The sequence below is a fragment of the Leopardus geoffroyi genome, chromosome D4 (genome assembly GCF_018350155.1).
Source record: "Leopardus geoffroyi isolate Oge1 chromosome D4, O.geoffroyi_Oge1_pat1.0, whole genome shotgun sequence".
NCBI classification, from domain to species: domain Eukaryota; kingdom Metazoa; phylum Chordata; class Mammalia; order Carnivora; family Felidae; genus Leopardus; species Leopardus geoffroyi.
The window spans coordinates 4,874,838-4,893,257 of NC_059342.1; the positions used below are offsets into that span (position 1 = coordinate 4,874,838).

At 46.2% G+C, this 18,420-nt stretch overlaps 1 protein-coding gene and 1 non-coding gene across 3 annotated transcripts in view; one reads left to right on the forward strand and one right to left on the reverse strand.

The window, feature by feature from the left end:
* Positions 1 to 956: 956 nt before the first annotated feature.
* LOC123593961 lies at positions 957 to 1,059 on the forward strand. Its single transcript, XR_006710635.1, has one exon. It is a non-coding gene; the product is annotated as a U6 spliceosomal RNA (small nuclear RNA).
* A 7,653-nt stretch (positions 1,060 to 8,712) lies between these two features.
* SPTLC1 (serine palmitoyltransferase long chain base subunit 1) overlaps positions 8,713 to 18,420 on the reverse strand; it is a 52,700-nt gene continuing 42,992 nt past the window's right edge. The window contains exons 12-15 of one of the 2 annotated variants that reach the window (XM_045470278.1): positions 18,252 to 18,306; positions 14,841 to 14,958; positions 11,530 to 11,603; positions 8,713 to 10,056 (exon numbers count right to left, since the gene is read on the reverse strand). In XM_045470278.1, coding sequence (XP_045326234.1) covers positions 9,726 to 10,056; positions 11,530 to 11,603; positions 14,841 to 14,958; positions 18,252 to 18,306 — 578 coding nt within the window. In that variant the 3' untranslated portion in view covers positions 8,713 to 9,725. Of the gene's footprint in view, positions 10,089 to 11,529; positions 11,604 to 14,840; positions 14,959 to 18,251; positions 18,307 to 18,420 lie in introns of both variants that reach the window. The other variant, XM_045470277.1, reaches the window with a different exon arrangement.

Sequence of the window (18,420 nt, forward strand, 5' to 3'; positions counted from 1 at the left end):
ATTGAGGGTACCTGTTGGGATGAGCACTGGGTGTTGTATGGAAACCAATTTGACAATAAATTATATTTAATAATAATAAAAAAAAAGTCATCCAATATAACCCATCATATCAATGGGCCAAATCACTTGCATGTCTATTTCTTTGTCTTGATGTCTGCTTTCTAGAGGACCTGAACTTTATTCATTTGCTAAGGGCTATGTACCAAAAACCCCATAGCAACTTAAGTTGATAAATGTAATAGTGACACTTTAGATGGATTTTCTTTACGATTAGTTACAAGGTAAAGACGCCCAGTGGCACTGCCACTGTTTAATGCACTGTTCTGGAGATCCTAGACAATGCCATAACGAAAGAAAAGGAAATAAGAGGTATAATGAACATCTACCTAGAAAAATCAGAAGAACCATCAAACTACAGTTGACTTTTTTTTTTTTTTAACGATTATTTATTTTTGAGAGAGACAGAGCACAAGCAGAGGAGGGGCAGAGAGAGAGGGAGACACAGATTTCAAAGCAGGCTCCAGGCTCAGCCATCAGCACAGAGACCCATGCAGGGCTTGAACCCATGAACCGTGAGATCATGACCTGAGCCAAAGTCAGATGCTTAGCCGACTGAGCCACTCAGGTGCCCCAAACTACAGTTGACTCTTGAACAACATGAGGGTTAGAGACACTGACACCCATGTAGTACAAAATCCCCATACAACTTTGGACTCCCCAGAAATTTAACTACTAATAGCTTACCATTGACCAGAAACCTTATTGATAACGTAGTTGATGAACACATATTTTGTATATTATGGGTATCATACACTGCATTTTGATCATAAAGTAAGCTAGAGAAAATGTTATTAGGAAAATCATAAGAAAAAAATCTACATACAAGCGGACCCACGTAGTTCAAACCCATGTTGTTCAAGGGGCAACTGTATTAGAACACATACAGGACTTCAGCAAGTTTTCCAGACCATACACTAAAGTTGAAATGATACACAGAAGATTAGCATCACCCCTGTGCAAGGATATGACATGAAAATTTGTGAAGTATATCATATTGTTAAAAAATTTTTTAATGTTTATTTATTTTTGACAGAGAGAGACAGAGAGACAGAGAGAGACAGAGACAGAGCATGAGGAGGGGAGGGGCAGAGAGAAAGGGAGACACAGAATCCGAAGCAGGCTCCAGGCTCCGAGCTGTCAGCCTAGAGCCCGACGGGGGCTCGAACTCATGGACAGTGAGATCATGACTTGAGCTGAAGTCGGATGCTCAACCGACTGAGCCACCTAGGCGCCCCACATATTTTTATTAAGGATGGCCCTTGTAATGAGCGCTGGGTGTTGTATGAAAGTGTTGAATCACTAAATTCTACACTTGAAACTAGTATTACAGTGTATGTTAACTAACTGGAATTTAAAGAAAAACTTGGGGAAAAAAAGGAAAAAAAATCAATGGTCTTTTCCTCTGCCAGCAATAACCAACTATTAAATATAATAAAAGACGCAAATTACAATGACTACAAGTATGAAATACTAGGAATTACCCAAGAATCCAAAATCCTTCTATGTGGAAACAAAAACGCTAATAAAGGAGACTGAAGATCTCACTAAATACAAAGACATCCCACGCTCTTAGATAGGAACATTTGATATTATAAGATGGTTGATTCTTTTTAGTTTAATCTATGAATGAAATGCAGTATCAGTTGAAATTCCAGCTGGATTTCTTTTAAAGGAACTCAAGGAAGTAATTGAAAAATACATACAGAGACAGATCTATGAATAGTGAAGTCAATTTTAGAGAAAACAAAGGGAGGGTGTGTCCTGCCAGATAGTGGGATGTGGTAAAGGGTGTTTTATTTTTTTTAATTTTTTTAAAATTTGTTAAAAATGTTTTTAAATTTATTTTTGAGACAGAGACAGAGCATGAGCAGGGGAGGGGCAGAGAGAGAGGGAGACACAGAATCTGAATCAGGCTCCAGGCTCTGAGCTGTCAGCACGGAACCCGACGCGGGGCTCGAACTCATGGAGTGTGAAATCATGACCTGAGCTGAAGTCGGATGCTCAACCGACTGAGCCACCCAGGCGCCCCAAGGGTGTTTTAATAAAGCCATACCGAAACCAACACAAGGGCAGAAGGACAGACGAGGGAAAATGACAAATTGGAGACTGACCGGCATGTTTGTATGAGACTTAATAGAAGATAAAGTATAAAAATAAATTAACGGGGGGGGGGGGAGGCGGGGAGGCGCCTGGGTGGCTCAGCCGGTTAAGTGTGCGACTCTTGGCTTCAGCTCACTCAGGTCATGATCGCACAGTTCGTGCATTCGAACCCTGCATAGGGCTCTGCGCCTGACAGCACAGAGAATGCTTGGGATTCTCTCTCTCTCTCCCTCTCCCCTGCTCCCTTTCTCTCTCTCAAAGTAAGTATTTTTAAAAAATTAATGAATGAATTAATGAGGAAACAACAGATTGCTTAGAGAATGACATGGGACTACAGAATACAGAAGAAGAAAGATAAATTGCATCTCTACCTAATCTCAGACACGGGGGCAGACTCTACATAGATTAAAGACTTAAAAGTGAAAGAGACCGGAAATCAATAGAGAGCAGAGAGTGCTGAAAAGTCCTCAAACAAAAGCACAAACCATTAAAAAACAAACAAACAAACAAACAAAAACAATGGCTCTCATTACATCAAAATTCAGGCTCTGTTCAACGAGAGCTAAGATACGGATGGCAGATATTAACAATGCAGGTGCATGAAACTATATGGGGTTATTGCTGAGCATAAACCAGGAACTCCTAGAAAAATAACCCAGGGAAAGTGGGTAATTCAAATAGAAAAAACAGGGAAATATATATACGAAATATATGAAATATATATACGAAATATACGAAATATATATACGAAATATATATACGAAATATTTTCAAAATAGGAGATCCTAATTGCAGTTTCAGGTTGATAAATGAGGACATAGGGGCATGATATTATTTAGACACGTTTTATTCCAGAAGAACAAAGGGGGAACATTTTAAAAAGTGGTTGCCTCTTGAGAGCGTGGCTGAGCGTGGGGACAGTTGGGGTGGACATTTTTCACTACAACTTGATCTTCTAACCATGTGCATGCTTCATTTTGTTGATATTTTTAAATTTTATTTTATTTTATTTTTTATTTATTTATTTATTTTTCAACGTTTTATTTTATTTTTGGGACAGAGAGAGACAGAGCATGAACGGGGGAGGGGCAGAGACAGAGGGAGACACAGAATCGGAAACAGGCTCCAGGCTCTGAGCCATCAGCCCAGAGCCTGACGCGGGGCTCGAACTCCCGGACCGCGAGATCGTGACCTGGCTGAAGTCGGACGCTTAACCGACTGCGCCACCCAGGCGCCCCGATATTTTTAAATTTTAAAAGAAAAGGAACTAATGAAAAATAGCCTCAGCCACATCTTTCAAAAAGTTAAAGGAAATGTCTCACTCAGGAGTCACCCGGACAGAAAAGCTGTATAAAAATGAAAATCAACTTGTAATAGACCAGACGCCTAAGTATGTGGCTAAGCCATAAAACTTCTGGGAGAAAGGAGAAAATCTTTTAAATCACTACTCACAGCAACCTCTGCCTGTCTTCACATGGCCTTCTCCTCGAGAGTAGTCATCTCCTTTCGCCTCTTAGGACACTTGTGATGGCTTTTAGGGCCCACCATTATAATTCACGGTAATCTCAGCTTAAAATCCTTAATCACAGCTGCACAGATCCCTTCTTCCAGATAAGGTAACGTTTCCAAGTTCCAAGAATTAGGACTTGATTCTTTGGGTGGCTATTATGCAATGTACTACAATATCCAATTCTCTCAGCAACATTTGTTGAAAAGACTATCCTTTTCCTGTTGGATTAGGACTTCGGCACTTTGTTGAAAATCAATTCACCATAAATGTAAGGGTTTGTTTCTGAACTCTCAATGGTGTTCCATTGATAAATCCTTGTACCAATACCATACGTCTTGTTACCTGTAGTATCATAGTAAGTTTTAATAGCAGGTAGTGTAATCCTTCGACTTTGTTCTTCTTTTTAATTGTTTTGCCTACTATAGGTCTGTTTTTATATAAATTTTAATTTATTGATTTCTTGATTTCTGCATAAAAGTCTGCTGGAATTTTGATAAGGATTGCACTGAATCTATAAATCAGTTTGGGGACTCTTCCAATTTATGAACATGGACTGTCTCTCCAATGATTTAAATCTTCTTCAATTTCTTATAGCGATATTTCATAGTTTTTACGCTTCTCAGTGTAAAAGTCTTATGCTTTTGTTAAATTTATTATTTTATTCATTTTAATGCTATTATTCATGGAATTGTTTCCTTAGTTTCCTACCAGATTGTTGCTAATATACAGAAATACAATTCATTTATATATATATTGACCTGGTATCTTCTGAGCTTGCTAAACACGATTAAATGCTACAGTTTTTTAATGGATGTCTTAGAATTTCCTACAGAGTGTCATTTGCAAATAAATTTGTTTTTTTTTTTTTCCAATTTGATGTTTTACCCCCTTATTGCACAGGCTAGATTCTCCAGGAAAATCGTTAAATATAATTTAGGACTTTTTCTGTCTATGTTCGTGAGGAGAATTATATGTAGTTTTCTCTTCGTGTAATTTGTCTGGCTTTAATAGCATAGGTACCAAACAGGATGAACTGAGAGGTGCTCTCACCTCCTTTCTTTCTGAAAGAAATTTGTGACTGATTGGTATTAGTTGTTCTTTAAATGTTTGATAGAATTTACTGGATCTGGACATTTTTGTGGGAAGATCTGAAAATACTAATTCAGGGGCGCCTGGGTGGCACAGTAGGTTAAGCGTCCGACTTCAGCCAGGTCACGATCTCGCGGTCCGTGAGTTCGAGCCCCGCATCGGGCTCTGGGCTGATGGCTCAGAGCCTGGAGCCTGTTTCCGATTCTGTGTCTCCCTCTCTCTCTGACCCTCCCCCGTTCATGCTCTCTCTCTGTCCCAAAAATAAATAAACGTTGAAAAAAAAAATTAAAAAAAAAAAAAAAAAGAAAATACTAATTCAATGTTACATTTCTATTCAGATTTTCTACTTCTGAATAGAGTTTGTTTTGATAATTTGTGTCTTTCTTGGAATTTGTTCATGTCATTCAAGTTGTCTACTTTGTTGGCATAAGCCTGTAATATTCTCTTACAATCTTTCTGATTTCTGTAGGAATGGTAGCGATGTTGCCCCTCTAAGTTCTGATTTGGGTAACTTGTGTCTTCTGTTACTCTCTTGGCCAGTCCAACAAGTACTTGCCAATCGTTTCATTAATTTTCTCTATTTTTCTGTTTCTATTCATTGATTTCTTCTGTTTCTTTCTTTCCTTCAGGCTCAGTTTGCTCTTCTTTTCCCACTTTCCCAAGGTGGAAATTGAAGTTATTAATTGGAAACCTTTCTTCTTTTCTAATCCAGGAGTTTAAAGCTACAAATTTCCTTCTAACCACTGCTTTAGCTGTGTCACATAAATTTTGCTGTTATATTTATTCAGTTCAGAACATTTAAGAAGCTTCCTTTGTGATTCTCCTTTGATCCATGAGTTATTTAGATATTTGGGGTTCTTCTGGTTTTCTTTCTTTTAAAAAAAAATTTTTTTTTTTTTAACGTTTATTTATTTTTGAGACAGAGACAGAGCATGAGCAGGGGAGGGGCAGAGAGAGAGGGAGACACAGAATCCAAAACAGGCTCCAGGCTCTGAGCGGTCAGCACAGAGCCCGACGTGGGGCTCGAACTCACGCACTGTGAGATCATGACCTGAGCTGAAGTCGGACGCTTAACCAACCGAGCCACCCAGGAGCCCTTCTTCCAGTTTTCTATTGCAGATCTGATTTGTGTTGTGAACAGAGAACATACGTTTTATGATTTCAATCTTTTTAAATTTATTGAGCCTGGTTTTATGGCCCAGCATGTGATTTGCCCTGAAGACTGTTTCACGTGCAGTTGAAAAGACTATGTATTCTGGAATTTCTGAGTAGGATGTTCTACAAACGTAAATAGATCTGCTCCGGTCAGTTGACCGTACTGTTCAGGACTTCTTTACGTACGATTTTCTTTCTTGTTCTCAGTTATTTAGGGTGGGCTTTTTCAAATCTCCAACTATGACTGATAAATTATTCTTTCAATTATGCCAGTTTTGCTTCATGTATTCTAGGACTCTGTGTTTAGGAGCATATATACACTTATAATTGTTGGGGTTTCACTATGTAGTGACACTGTTATCATTCCGAAACGTCTCTGTTTGTCTGTAGCGATAGTTCTTGAAAGTTCTTTCTGATACTGATACAGGTCACTCCAGCTCTTTTAGGGTTGTTTGCATGGCATACTTTTCATCTTTACTTGTGTCTTTGAACGTGAAGTTTCTCACAGACAGCACAGGTTTTTTAAAAAAAAATTTAGGGGGCGCCTGGGTGGCTCAGTCGGTTGAGCGCCCGACTTCAGCTCAGGTCATGATCTCACGGTCCGTGAGTTCGAGCCCCGCGTCGGGCTCTGGGCTGATGGCTCAGAGCCTGGAGCCTGCTTCCGATTCTGTGTCTCCCTCTCTCTCTGCCCCTCCCCCATTCATGCTCTGTCTCTCTCTGTCTCAGAAATAAATAAAACGTTAAAAAAAAAATTAAAAAAAAAATTTAGTCTGCCTGCTAACCTCAGCCCTTTGAATGAAATGTTTTGCCCCATTCACCTTTGGACGTAATTCTCTATATGGTTGGGTTTTTGCTATTTATTTTTGCACCTCTGTCTTTTACTGCTTTTTTCTGTGTTGAATAGTTCTTAGTTTACTACCTTAATTCTTCTCATTTCCCCAGCGACTTCTTGATTTGATGGAGCTTCCCCCTAGCAGATTCCTCAGAAGGGCTTATGAACATAGTACCGAGCTCTTATTTTAAATTGTTTTTCTACCAACTTCTTACTTGAAAGACAGCTTTTCTGGATATTTGATTCACATTTCTTTTCCCCTTGAATCTCTTGAAAAGGCTGCTCCCCTTTTGTTTTGCTTTGCATGTTGCTTCTGGAAGACGACTTTTTGCCTTACGTGTGTTCCGTCATCATTTAGCCGCCTACCCCGTTTTCCTCTCTACTAGGCACTAGATAGGAAAATAAAGTTTACGTATTCTCTACAGCATAATCCGTACCGTGGGTGTGGGTAACGGGTGGTTTCGTTTGATGTCCTCATAAGGACAATGTTTTGGAAGGGTGGAGATAATGGAAGACTAGGTGGCCATAATCGTCCTCACACACTGTGTTCGGGGACACAAAGGTTTTACATCCACAAGGAAAGAGGGCATCAAGCCCGCACATCAGCAGATCATTGACTTATCCTGCAGATTTTAAGATGCACCTTTTCCACCCATGTGATGATACTTGTTACTGAAATGCAACTTACAACTGGCGTATTACAGAGCCGTTCTAGTGGTACATAAAGCAAAAGCATTCAGTCCGGTTGGTGCAGTTCTAGATTGGAAATACCGCTCTCGTTTCTGTCCCAGCTTGCTCAGAGCCCCACGTTTCCTGAGTTGGAACCCAGCTGTAGATAACACAAAGGGAGGAGTTGTTTGGGTACTTCCTCTCCTGTGGATGACGATGCCGAGTGAACACGGTCCCCGAATGGTTTCCGTGCTGCCCACCCCAGCCGCTGATGGAGCGTTCCAGAGCCCTCTTGTGGTTTCTTGGGAGAAATATGTGCCCTGCTTCAGGTTTGAGGGGAGTTTTCTCTCAGCATTCTGCCTCAGTTTTATGCAAGTTTACTGTTCCTAGCATATGTTTCTTTTGTGGTGCATGTACCTGGATGCTGGTTATTGTACAGTTTTAACAGAAGGACTTTGGTTTTGGGTTTTTGTTCAAAATGCTGCTATGTTTCAAGGGCTGATGTCAGACAACATGCGTTGTTTTCACCACCTTTCCCAGGCACTTCTATCATTTTTAAAAAGTAGCAAGGAACATCTGGATGTTGATTTACAAAATATTTTAAAAGTAGCTGAAAAGTTGCTATCATCATCTGCTAATAAAAATGATAGCTCTGGGGCACCTGGGTGGCGCCCAGAGTTGAGTGAGTTGAGTGTCCAACTTGATTTTGGCTCAGGTCAAAATGGATCATGGGACTGAGCCCTGCGTCGGGCTCCACACTGATCGTGGAGCCTGCTTAAGATTCTCTCTCTCCCTCTGCTCCTCTTCCCCTCTGCTCGCACTCTCCTTCTCTCTCTATTAAAAGAAAAACCCCACAGCTCTGGCATACGTGTAGTCATAGAGGCCTAGGCTCCCATCAACAGAAGTCTAGGGAATTCCAGATAACATACACTGAAGAAAGACACTAAGAAATGTACTTAATATTTTTTTTTTTTGATTTTTAAATGTTTTTATTTATTTCTGAGAGAGAAACAGAGCACGTGCAGGGGAGGGGCAGAGAGAGAGGGAGACACAGAATCTGAAGTAGGCTCCAGGCTCTGAGCTGTCAGCAAAGGGCCCGACGTGGGGCTCGAACTCTCGAACCGTGAGATCATGCCCTGAGCCAAAGTTGGAAGCTTAACCGACTGAGCCACCCAGGCGCCCCTGTACTCGATATTTTCTAAACACAGACACCAAGACTACTACCCTACCTATATGGAAAAGTGAAAATCCAGAGGCTATTCTGTTGAACACATTACACATGCATATAGACTGATTATCAGGAATGTAGGTTTATTTCATTAAAAAATATAACGAAAAGATACATCCCCCAAAGACAGTACTGTATCCTTTAAAGCAGCAGCGATCACAAGGCACATATGTACGAAATACCTCAAGCAAAATAGAAACTAAACATTAAAAAATATGTTATTTAAAAAGATGTTGAAGACCATTTGTTAATATGAACACATATTATAAAAATGGCATTATTACTTTTTTTTTTTTTTTAACAATTTTACTCCTTTACCTTTACTAAGAGAAGAAACAACGGTGTAATATTTACACACTACCTTGTGGCACACGGCACAAGAAAAAACAGATAGCTAAAGTCCAGCTTAAAAATTTTATTTTTAGTGCATTCACATTTTTAGATATTTGGAATTCATAAGCTGAAAATAAAAATAATTTTCCTTCGCTTAGAAAAAGACAGTAGTTATATGTCCTTAACCCACTCTACAAAAAAGGAATACATTCAAGATATTCTAAAATATCAAGGACATGATTTCTATTCTGGGATCGTCACAGTAACCCTCTTCCTAAAACAGATTAGAAGTCAACACACAATAACTGTGAAGGTCAATTATATTAAACTAAAATAGTATTTGATTTAAATTATTGCTCACTTAGGAAATACAATGAGTAGTCATTCTCCAGTTAGGGATGCTAAGGTAAGCTGTTAGAAATGCATATAAAAACTCTAGGATTCAAATATAATGAAAAGTTTGTCGCAACAGCACAAAGAGTGCTTCCTCACACATTAGCCACCGCTGGGCTTCACAGGATGGAGACTGCGTAAGACGTGGTTGAATTAGATCCTCACAGATACGTTTTGTGTCCCAGACGGTGAAGTGCTCCTCTAAGCTTTAATGCTGCAGAGATGCTTTGCTAGGAAACGTTAGGAGTGCTCGCACAATTACTATTAGAGGGAGAAAAGATAAACTGAAGCTCCATTTTTAAACGGCAACAACGAAAGAATATAAAATACTAGTATCATAAAACATTTGAATAGTACTAAACCGCACAATTTAAATATCGGTTATATGCTGTCATTAGTTTTCTTCTTAAAAAACCAGTTCCTGGGCTTTTAGGTGTGTGTGCGTGTGCGTGTGTGTGTTTAAATAACCAGCATCCTCCTCGTGGCGGTCCGCCGAGTCCACACCCACGTGATCGGTCGGTGGCCACCCTGCCAGGTACCCGCAGGCCTCTTCCAGGTTGCTCGGCGGCAAATGGGAGGCCTGCGTGTGCCGCACGGCGACTGCCCACCTGGCCCTGGGACCCGCCTACAGCAGCACGGCCTGGGCCACCTCCTTGATTGTGCGTGCGGCTCTCTCCAGTTCTTCGTCTGTCTGTTCCACTGTGACCACGACCCTGATGCTGAGAAACAAGGACACAGAACATCGTCAAAGGAGGCTGTGCCACCTGTCACGGCATGGCAGAGTCGAGCGACTGTGGCAGGGACTCTCTGCCCGCAAGCCCGAACCCTGACGGGCCATTTTCAGAAGTCTGCCACTTGAGGCCCGACTGCAACCTCGTGGGGGGCTCTGGGTGCCGGGAGCTCTGCCTGAGGAGCACCGGGCCCAAGGCAGGAATTCACGTTTCTCAAATCAGGGCGTGTTTACGTGCTGACGCTCACATTTACAACTCCGTGAGTCGTGTGGAAGTTCTAGAATACTCGGAGGCAAGGCAGACATTTTTAAGTTTTCAGGAAACGGGACACAAAACAGTATCGGCTCTCCTGGGCACTCCTCCCTCTTCTCTCCCACCCCCCCTGCAAACATCCGGACGGTCCACTGGGCACTTGCACTGAGCTGCACTGTGCTGGGCAGGGAGCACCGAGGGAACAAAGCAAGCAGGGACCCTGTTGTCCTGAGACAGAAGACCGCACCTTGCCTGGGTGCAATTAGAACGGCGTAGGCTCGTTAAGCCGTTCAGGGCTGCTGCCCGTGGTCTGGCCCTCCAAGTCCGCACAGGCTCAGACTCCAGTCTCCCGGGTCCTCCCTGGGCCTTCCCGCTCTCCAGCGTCTCTCCCGTCTCCCTCAAGCCTGTGTTCTGTCTCCCCAGATGCACCTGAGGGTCTCCACACCACCGCACAGCCCGCCGGACGCTGGCACTGACAAGTCTGCCTGACACACTCGATCTTCTGGGCTTGGCTTAAGGATCACCTGCCCTCGGAAGCCCGAGTCCCTTCCAGGCCAGAACGAATCGTGCCCTACCCCTGTGACCTCACGGACCTCATGCTGTGACCCTGACACTTCATGCTCTGGGTGTCTACCTCCTTTGACTATATTTTAAGTGCTACTGAAGAGCACCGATTGTAAATCAAGAGTCAAGGTGCCCTCCCCCCACGCAGGGTTTCTTGAACCTGTCTAGATTTTCCCCACTGTTGCTTTCTTTTTCCCTGGGCGGTCTGGGAGTGTCTGCACTCCCAAATGCACCCCATGGCGTTCCAGCCAGCGGCCGGATGTGCCCCTCCCTCAGGATGGTCCTCCCGGCGGACGTGGCTGGCACAGCCCGTCACCTTCGAGGTGTGACAGACGCACATCTGCTCATCAGAACCTCGGCCGCCCCCGTCCAGTCCTGGGATCGCGGACACCTATTTAGGTTAACTGGGAGGGTCCGGCGAGTCCTGGGGGGGCTTTACAGGTAAAATCTGAAAATGGCTACTTTAAGAACAGGAAAGAGGATGAACCACATTTTAGGGACACACTTCCTTATCCTGTGGCAGCATTTCAGACGTTTTCACGACAGAATACGCTTTATAGAGTTTTTCGAGTAGCAAAAGCAAGAGTCATGTCACATTTGAACGTCCACCCACCTCGGCGGAGGGAGGCACTTCTCCTCTTTCTCCAGGTAGCGTGCCTGAGTTAATGCGATGCTCCTGTCCATGCACTGCGTGAAGAGAAGGGACACGTTTGCGAGCTGGGCCGCAGACACGGCGGGCATCCCGACGGGAGGTACTCTGCAAGGCCATCCTTAACCGCAGGTTAGTTCATTTTCCCAGTCACAACAGCGAGAAGGCGAAACGCCACAGACGTGCCCCCAGCGGCCCCACCACCTTCCGCGCCTCCGCCCAGACCTCCTGCCGGGCGTTCGCCCTGCGAGGCCCCGTGAGTGGCCCACGCCGCGTGGCCGTCAAGCACTGTGAGTGAGACGCAGCCAGTGCCACGGACAGATGGGACTTTTCCTTTTCCTTCATTTACGTTTAAATAGCCACAGAGGACGGGGGGTTTCCATTTTCAACAACGCACAGTCAGGACAAGGGCAACAGTACCAGCAAAGCCCCGTAAACTAACCAAAGCTGAACTTGGTCATAAACGGGAGGACGGTTTCACAGCCCAACAGCCTACACTTCAGGTACCAGCAACTCCTCTGACGGCCGTGGGCACCTCTGCCCAGGTGCTACCAGGCTTCAGAGTCTGGTGTCACCCACGTTTTGCACAGCTTCTCCACACATTAACCACTTGTTGATATTCTTACAAAGTTAAAATATACTCCATCAAAATTAAGGATAAAAATCCTATCGAAGTAATGGTTCATCGGGGTTTCTTTCTGGGGGATGAAAATGTTTTGGGCTGAGGCAGGGGCTCAACCTTGTGGTACATTAAAGGCCCCTCAACTCTATCTTCTAAAAGCGAGAAGTTTCTGGTATGCGAATCATATTTACAAACAGTCAGAGGGGCGCCTGGGTGGCTCAGTCGGTTAAGCGTCCGACTTGGGCTCAGGGCATGATCTCACAGTCCGTGGGTTCGAGCCCCACGTTAGGCTCTGTGCTGACAGCTCAGAGCCTGGAGCTGCTTCCGATTCTGTGTCTCCCTCTCTCTCTGCCCCTCCCCCGCTCACACTCTGTTTCTCTCTCTCAAAAGTAAATGAGCATTAAGAAAAATAAGGAAAAAAACAAAGACAGAACAATCAGAGCAGGGGTGGCCTCAAAGAAGGAACCGCTGCTCCCAGGCTGGGCAGTGAGGGAGTCTGCTTGAAGAGGGGCCGTCCCGACCGCTGCCGGCGGGTCTCCCTCTGCTAGAAAGACGGGAAACGGCAGCAGGCAGCGCGGCCAGACGGATACGGAGGCTCCGTCTCAGGGTACTTGGAGAAGTTAACTGCCTGAGAACACCCGGACTGGCTCTGATCCTAGGCCTGGCTAAGAAACGTCCTAAACCATCGCTCTTTTTAAAAACAGTGTCTCGTCAGGCAACTCAACAAGAACTTGGCGAAACTGGGTTCTGCAAAGCTTAAGTGAGAGTTTCAACGCCACAACCATCCCCTCTCAGATACGGAACACGGAGCGTGGAGCAGAGCTTAGCGTGGGGACGCAAAGACACCGCAAAACCCCGCGTTTCTGCACAAATGCGGCTTCCGGACCGTGTTCGCGCCCCTCCCCCGAGCCCTGCCCGCTCTCCTTCAGCTCTCCCCGGGATGTCCTCCGGCTGGGGCCTCAATCGGGGTCCGGCATCGGTGAGCTGTGCAGACTGTCGCCTTCTCCTCCGTTCCGAGGACGGGCCCCCCTTCCATCGCCTGCCCTCTGCAGTGTGTCTGACTCCAGGAGAAGGAGGCCCCCACGGCCGCGACGTCTCGAGGACAGAGACGGGGGCTCCCGTGGCAGGAGTGCGGCCCCGGCCCTGCGGCGTGAAGCCCGTGTAGAGCCGTCCCGTGGGGGCTGGAGGAGGCCGGGGCGGGGGGGGGGGGGGGATCCGCGCGGGGGCTCGAGGCCCCGACAGGCTCTCCGGGCTGCGTCCATCACACCAGCGGGCATCCCTGCTGAGAGCACAGGCTGGGCCGTCACATGGAGCTGGTGTGACTGACCTGACTCTCCCTGCGGCGTCCACTTAGCCTGCGTTTAATGTATGAAGCGTGTCACGGCACATCTCTAAGAACCCTAACCTCGAGGATGCCGTCCTTTCTGTTCGGCCCGTACACACGTACGTGACATCACAGTAAAAACGCGGACGGGGTGAAAGGCGCCGGCAGGAGGTCAGTTCCCGTGAAAGAGAGTCTGTCTTTGTCGAGTTCGCAGAGCCGCACCCGGGGGGGGGGAGGGGGGGGGCCTGCGGCACCTGGGCCCTGGGGAAGGGGCGCTGCGCCAGCCGGACTGCTCATCACCTCACACAGTTCCTGAGATCCCCGGGGATCTCACGTTCTGGGTCTGGTTCCGTTTTATAAGCTGACGGACTCCAGAAGGCCACCAACTGCACGAAGCCCTCCCCGACCTGTCCTTCCTGATGGCGGCTTCACACACTGGAGGAGGGAGGGCGGCTAAGAAGCCGAGATTGGCCTCAGCCCCGTTCTCCATACTGACTAGCCACACCACCGCAGAGAGACCCGACCTCCCGGCCACGGTCAGCCAAGGGCACACGACAGACAACAGCCATCATCCTGACGTCCTGGTGACCTCGGAGCAGAGCCCCTGGAAGGCACCGCCAGGACAAGCAGGACGAGAAGGCAGAAAGAAGGCTGCCCCATTCCCAGGCTCATGCTAGTTGCACTGCAGTCGGGGGAAAGGCAGGGCCGTCCCAGCACGGGTGCTCGCGGGGTCCCAGGCCCTTCCATCTGAGCGTGAGCATGAGCAGCACGCGGGGGGCGGTGGGGGCGGAGGGGGCAGGGCTCCAAGGGGCCGGTGGTCTTCCCCAGGGAGGCATTTCTTAGTTAATAATGAAGTTACAATTAGTAGTAAAATCACTTTCAGGAGACACAGGTATTTAAATCAACCTCCAAACTAGGCCTGGTGAAGAAGCGATCTTTCTTCCTTTCCAGTTCCAGTCTCAGCTGCGTTGGGGGTTCACCCCAGACGCCGGTCCAGTGCTGCCCGTGACCAGCACTCATAATGCCATCCCCACCCACAGGTACGGAAGCCTGGCTTTGAAAATGCCGTGCGAACGGGTTTTCTGGAAGGCTAATTATGTAGAGCGCAAGGAAAGTGTATTTGATACAATAGAGCGCAGAACACGACAACTTCAACGCGAGCGGAACCTGACCAGGCAGATACAGTGCGGCCTGTCAGCACAGATGTGCCCCGAAGGCCTGGGGACCAGAACGGTTCCACAAGAGGGCTGCGTCCCGGGGCAGAGAGATCCTTCCTAAGACGGGACACAGAAGACGCTGCTGGGGCTAAGGGTACAACCACACACTTACGTGATTCACAATCTCCTGAAGAAGTTTAACATCTTCTTCTCGAGACCCAGTGCTCTCTCGTAGCTGCAGGTGAAATGCGGGAGAAAATGACTCCCCCACCACTTTTAGCCCAGAAATGCTGAAAGGAAACACACAGCGTAAGTCCCTTCCAGGTGCAACGGTGTCTCGCAGAAAAATAACTACGAAGTCTGCATTCATGAGCGGAGCAGAACCCTGTGGTTTTCCCAGGAGGCGTCACATGGCGGGGCTCCGACCCCACAGAGACAGCTGGGATCCGTGCTCCGGGCGGTGCTCCCTGGTGTAGACGCCCCTGCCCCCGCAGGGCCCGCTGTGAGTTGGCGGGAAGAAGGCTCCCTGTCCTGGCGGACGTCACTGGCTCACACAGCACAGAAAACAGGAGTCATCCCCAGGCTTCCGCCAGGAGGGGAGGCCTGCGGGCCCTGCTCCCGCCTCCCTGCCTCCCCAGCTCTGGCGGCCCCTCCTCACACACCCGCTGGGTCCCGAGGCCTGGCCCTCACACCCTCTCCTCACCTGCCCCTCGCTCTGTCTTCCACTGCTGGCTAGTAAGCCGGGTCCGGCCCCAGGATCACCTCCTGCGGCCTCCCTCCCAAATCGCTCCTTTCGGGAAGCGTCTACACATTCATTTTCGATTACTCTGCCTCCTCCACGACTTTTTCCTTGCTCATTTATCTTGTCTTTCATAAATGATAGAGATGAGTTCTAACACTAAAGACGCTGCATCTTGACCACCGCAAGTATGATCAGATTACGAAGTTCCTTTCTTATTTGCATGTTTACTGTTAAGTTTTACTTGGATTATGATTATTTTCATTTTAGGATTAATAGCACAGACATCTGCAGCTTCTCAGGGAGGGAGAGAGATTTCTTTAGGCGTGAAATCCCGTATTTTCAAATCATTATTACAGACGTCATGAGACCCGCACATCAGGTTCATTTACAGTCCGTGTTTATCCTGTGATAATAAGGATCAATAAGGGTCAAACCTCAGTTTGATTTCTGACCCACCTGCTAGACTGACTACAAACGGTGGCATATGACTGTCGGAAACTGAGCTGCACATTTTACATTGCCTTCATTACCCAGCTTCCCTTAGAAAGATCTGCTTTTCCCTCAGAATACAATGGGCACAAGAAGCACTTTCTGGTACATGGGATTCCTTCAACATGTTGAGGACTCAATAAGCTTTCCTAAACGACCGTGTGCCAAGTATCATGGGAGGTGCGAGAAGCTAACTTCACTGGCCTTTCAGACCACCAACCAAGACCGGTAATCTGGGTCTCCTTTCCTTAAATGTAATATGTCCTACAGGCTTCTCAATAAACCAGGTAGCCAGCACAGTGCAGAAAAATACATCATCAAATAGGGGTTTACTCCAGAATGCAAGCACGGCCTAACAGGAGACAATTCTAACAGTGAAATTCAGCATGAGACAAGTCTATGATTTTTGTAAAAGGTCTCCAGATCTAGGAATAATCTGATCAATACCACCTACAAAAAAATCCCGTAGTACAACGTTTCGTACTTTAAAACAACCAACTGAGCTACCCATGAGGCCCTGATGTTTCACACTTAATGAAGAAAGACTTTTAAGTTGGAAATGACAGAAAATGTCTATTACTACTATTACAGAAGATGTCTAGCGACCTAGAGCAACGCAATGAAAGAAAAAAAGAACTAAGATGTTTAAGAATTTGGAGGAAGAGAGAAATTACTGCAGACAATAGGACCTCTACATACATCATCACACACAGAATGATACAAACGTCTAGAATAAATAAGAGCTTGGAAAGACTGCTGGAGATCAGATCATGAGGACACAGCACAAATGCCAGAGAAGACTGGCTACCAGCTGGCGGGAAGGTGGGGTCACGGGAAAGAGGCAGTTAAGAGAAGAGAGGACAGAGTGTGCTTGAACGCTACTCAAATCGCTCGGAACGGGTGATGGCAGAAAGGGGATGGCCGAAGGCACCGAGTCCTTACGGAGGAAGTGCTATGACTGCAGGAGGCAAGCCTCCCAGCCCACCCCCCGCCCCCGCCCCGGTTGTCACACCGGGGAGGAGCGGTTTGAATGCCCGTGTGCGTGCACGTCTGTGATGGAAGATGTGGAGGTCTGAGTGACGGCATGAGGCCAGGCTGCCTGCCAACACCAGGCGCAGGGCAGACAGGGATCTGGGGGCTTCGGAGGAGAAGACGGGAGGGCAGAGGAGGGCTGGGCTTACAAAAGGGGCACACTGCTACCACCGGACAGAATGAAGGGAGCTTCGGTTGGTGTTCCTGAATCTACAGTGGCTCCAGTGTGCCGTGCTGGCACATTAACATTTCATAAAGCAACACGAACAATGGCTCCCAACCATTGCTCATCACGCAAGAAGAACTTCTGTTATTATTGTGCAGACACACCCAGAGCGGTAATTATTTCTCCCCTACTTCATCTGGAACAGCTGCGATCTGCTCATTTATTCACTGTCCTTTCCTTTTAGAGAAGCTTCTAGTTCCCACATCTGGCAGTAAGTGGGACTTTCATGACTGAAAAGACATGTTTCCACCTTGGGAAAGACAAAAGGAAACACCTGGGCAACTGAGATCATTTTCGGTAAGACCAGAAATCTGCCTGAAGGCATCACCTACCTGAATTTTTTCTTAACGCCAGAGCAACCTTAAAGAACTACTCTTGTGTCATTAAGACAAACACAAGCCAACACTCATAGGGTTCATTTCGATTTCACTTGTTTTTCTTCACTTAAAATAAAACTTAATAATTTTCTAAAAAGTATGGACGATATGAACCCACCCACTGTCACCTAATGACGCAGCATATAATATCATTTATGCGTACAGACGAGGAAAGATTCTCCATGTTGACCCGAGTTCTTACTGGTGATAGCATGTTTGGTGCTTATCTTCACCTCTGTCCCTTATATACTGCTATCGCATTAATGAGCTTGTATCCCTTTTAGAAAAACAAAGTCACGGTTCGTTAAGGCAACAACAAAGCAGGGCACCTGGGTGGCTCAGTCAGTTTCGTGTCCGACTCTCGATTTCGGTCCAGGTCACGATCTCATGGCTGTGAGATCAAACCTCACGTTGGGCTCTGCAACGAAGCGTGGAGCCTGCTCGGGATTCTCTCCCCTTTCTCTCTGCCCCTCCCCCTGCTTGTGCGTGCTCTCTCTCAACAAATTATAAGTAATAAAATAAAACAACAACAAAATGATGCTCTGGTTTCAGGCCCACAAATTTGAAAGAACCGAGTTCCTCATTCCTTAGCCGCGAGTCAAACTGATCTAAGCCTATTAAATACACTCAAAACCAAAGAGGTGGCATTCAAAATTTTTGACTAGTTGTTTAAACGTGGTACAGACTTTAAGTTCATTGAAAATATAGTTAACTTACCCTTGTAGAGCTTTATGGATTCGTTTGCACTTTTCCCTCAACACTGAAAAAATACCTGTGTGAAAAAAAAATATTTGGAAGATGTGATATTACTAATCTAAACGTATCTCTAAAGATGTTTAGTGTTCAAGCTCATCAACTTAAAATGTGGCCACCCGCCCTGAGACAG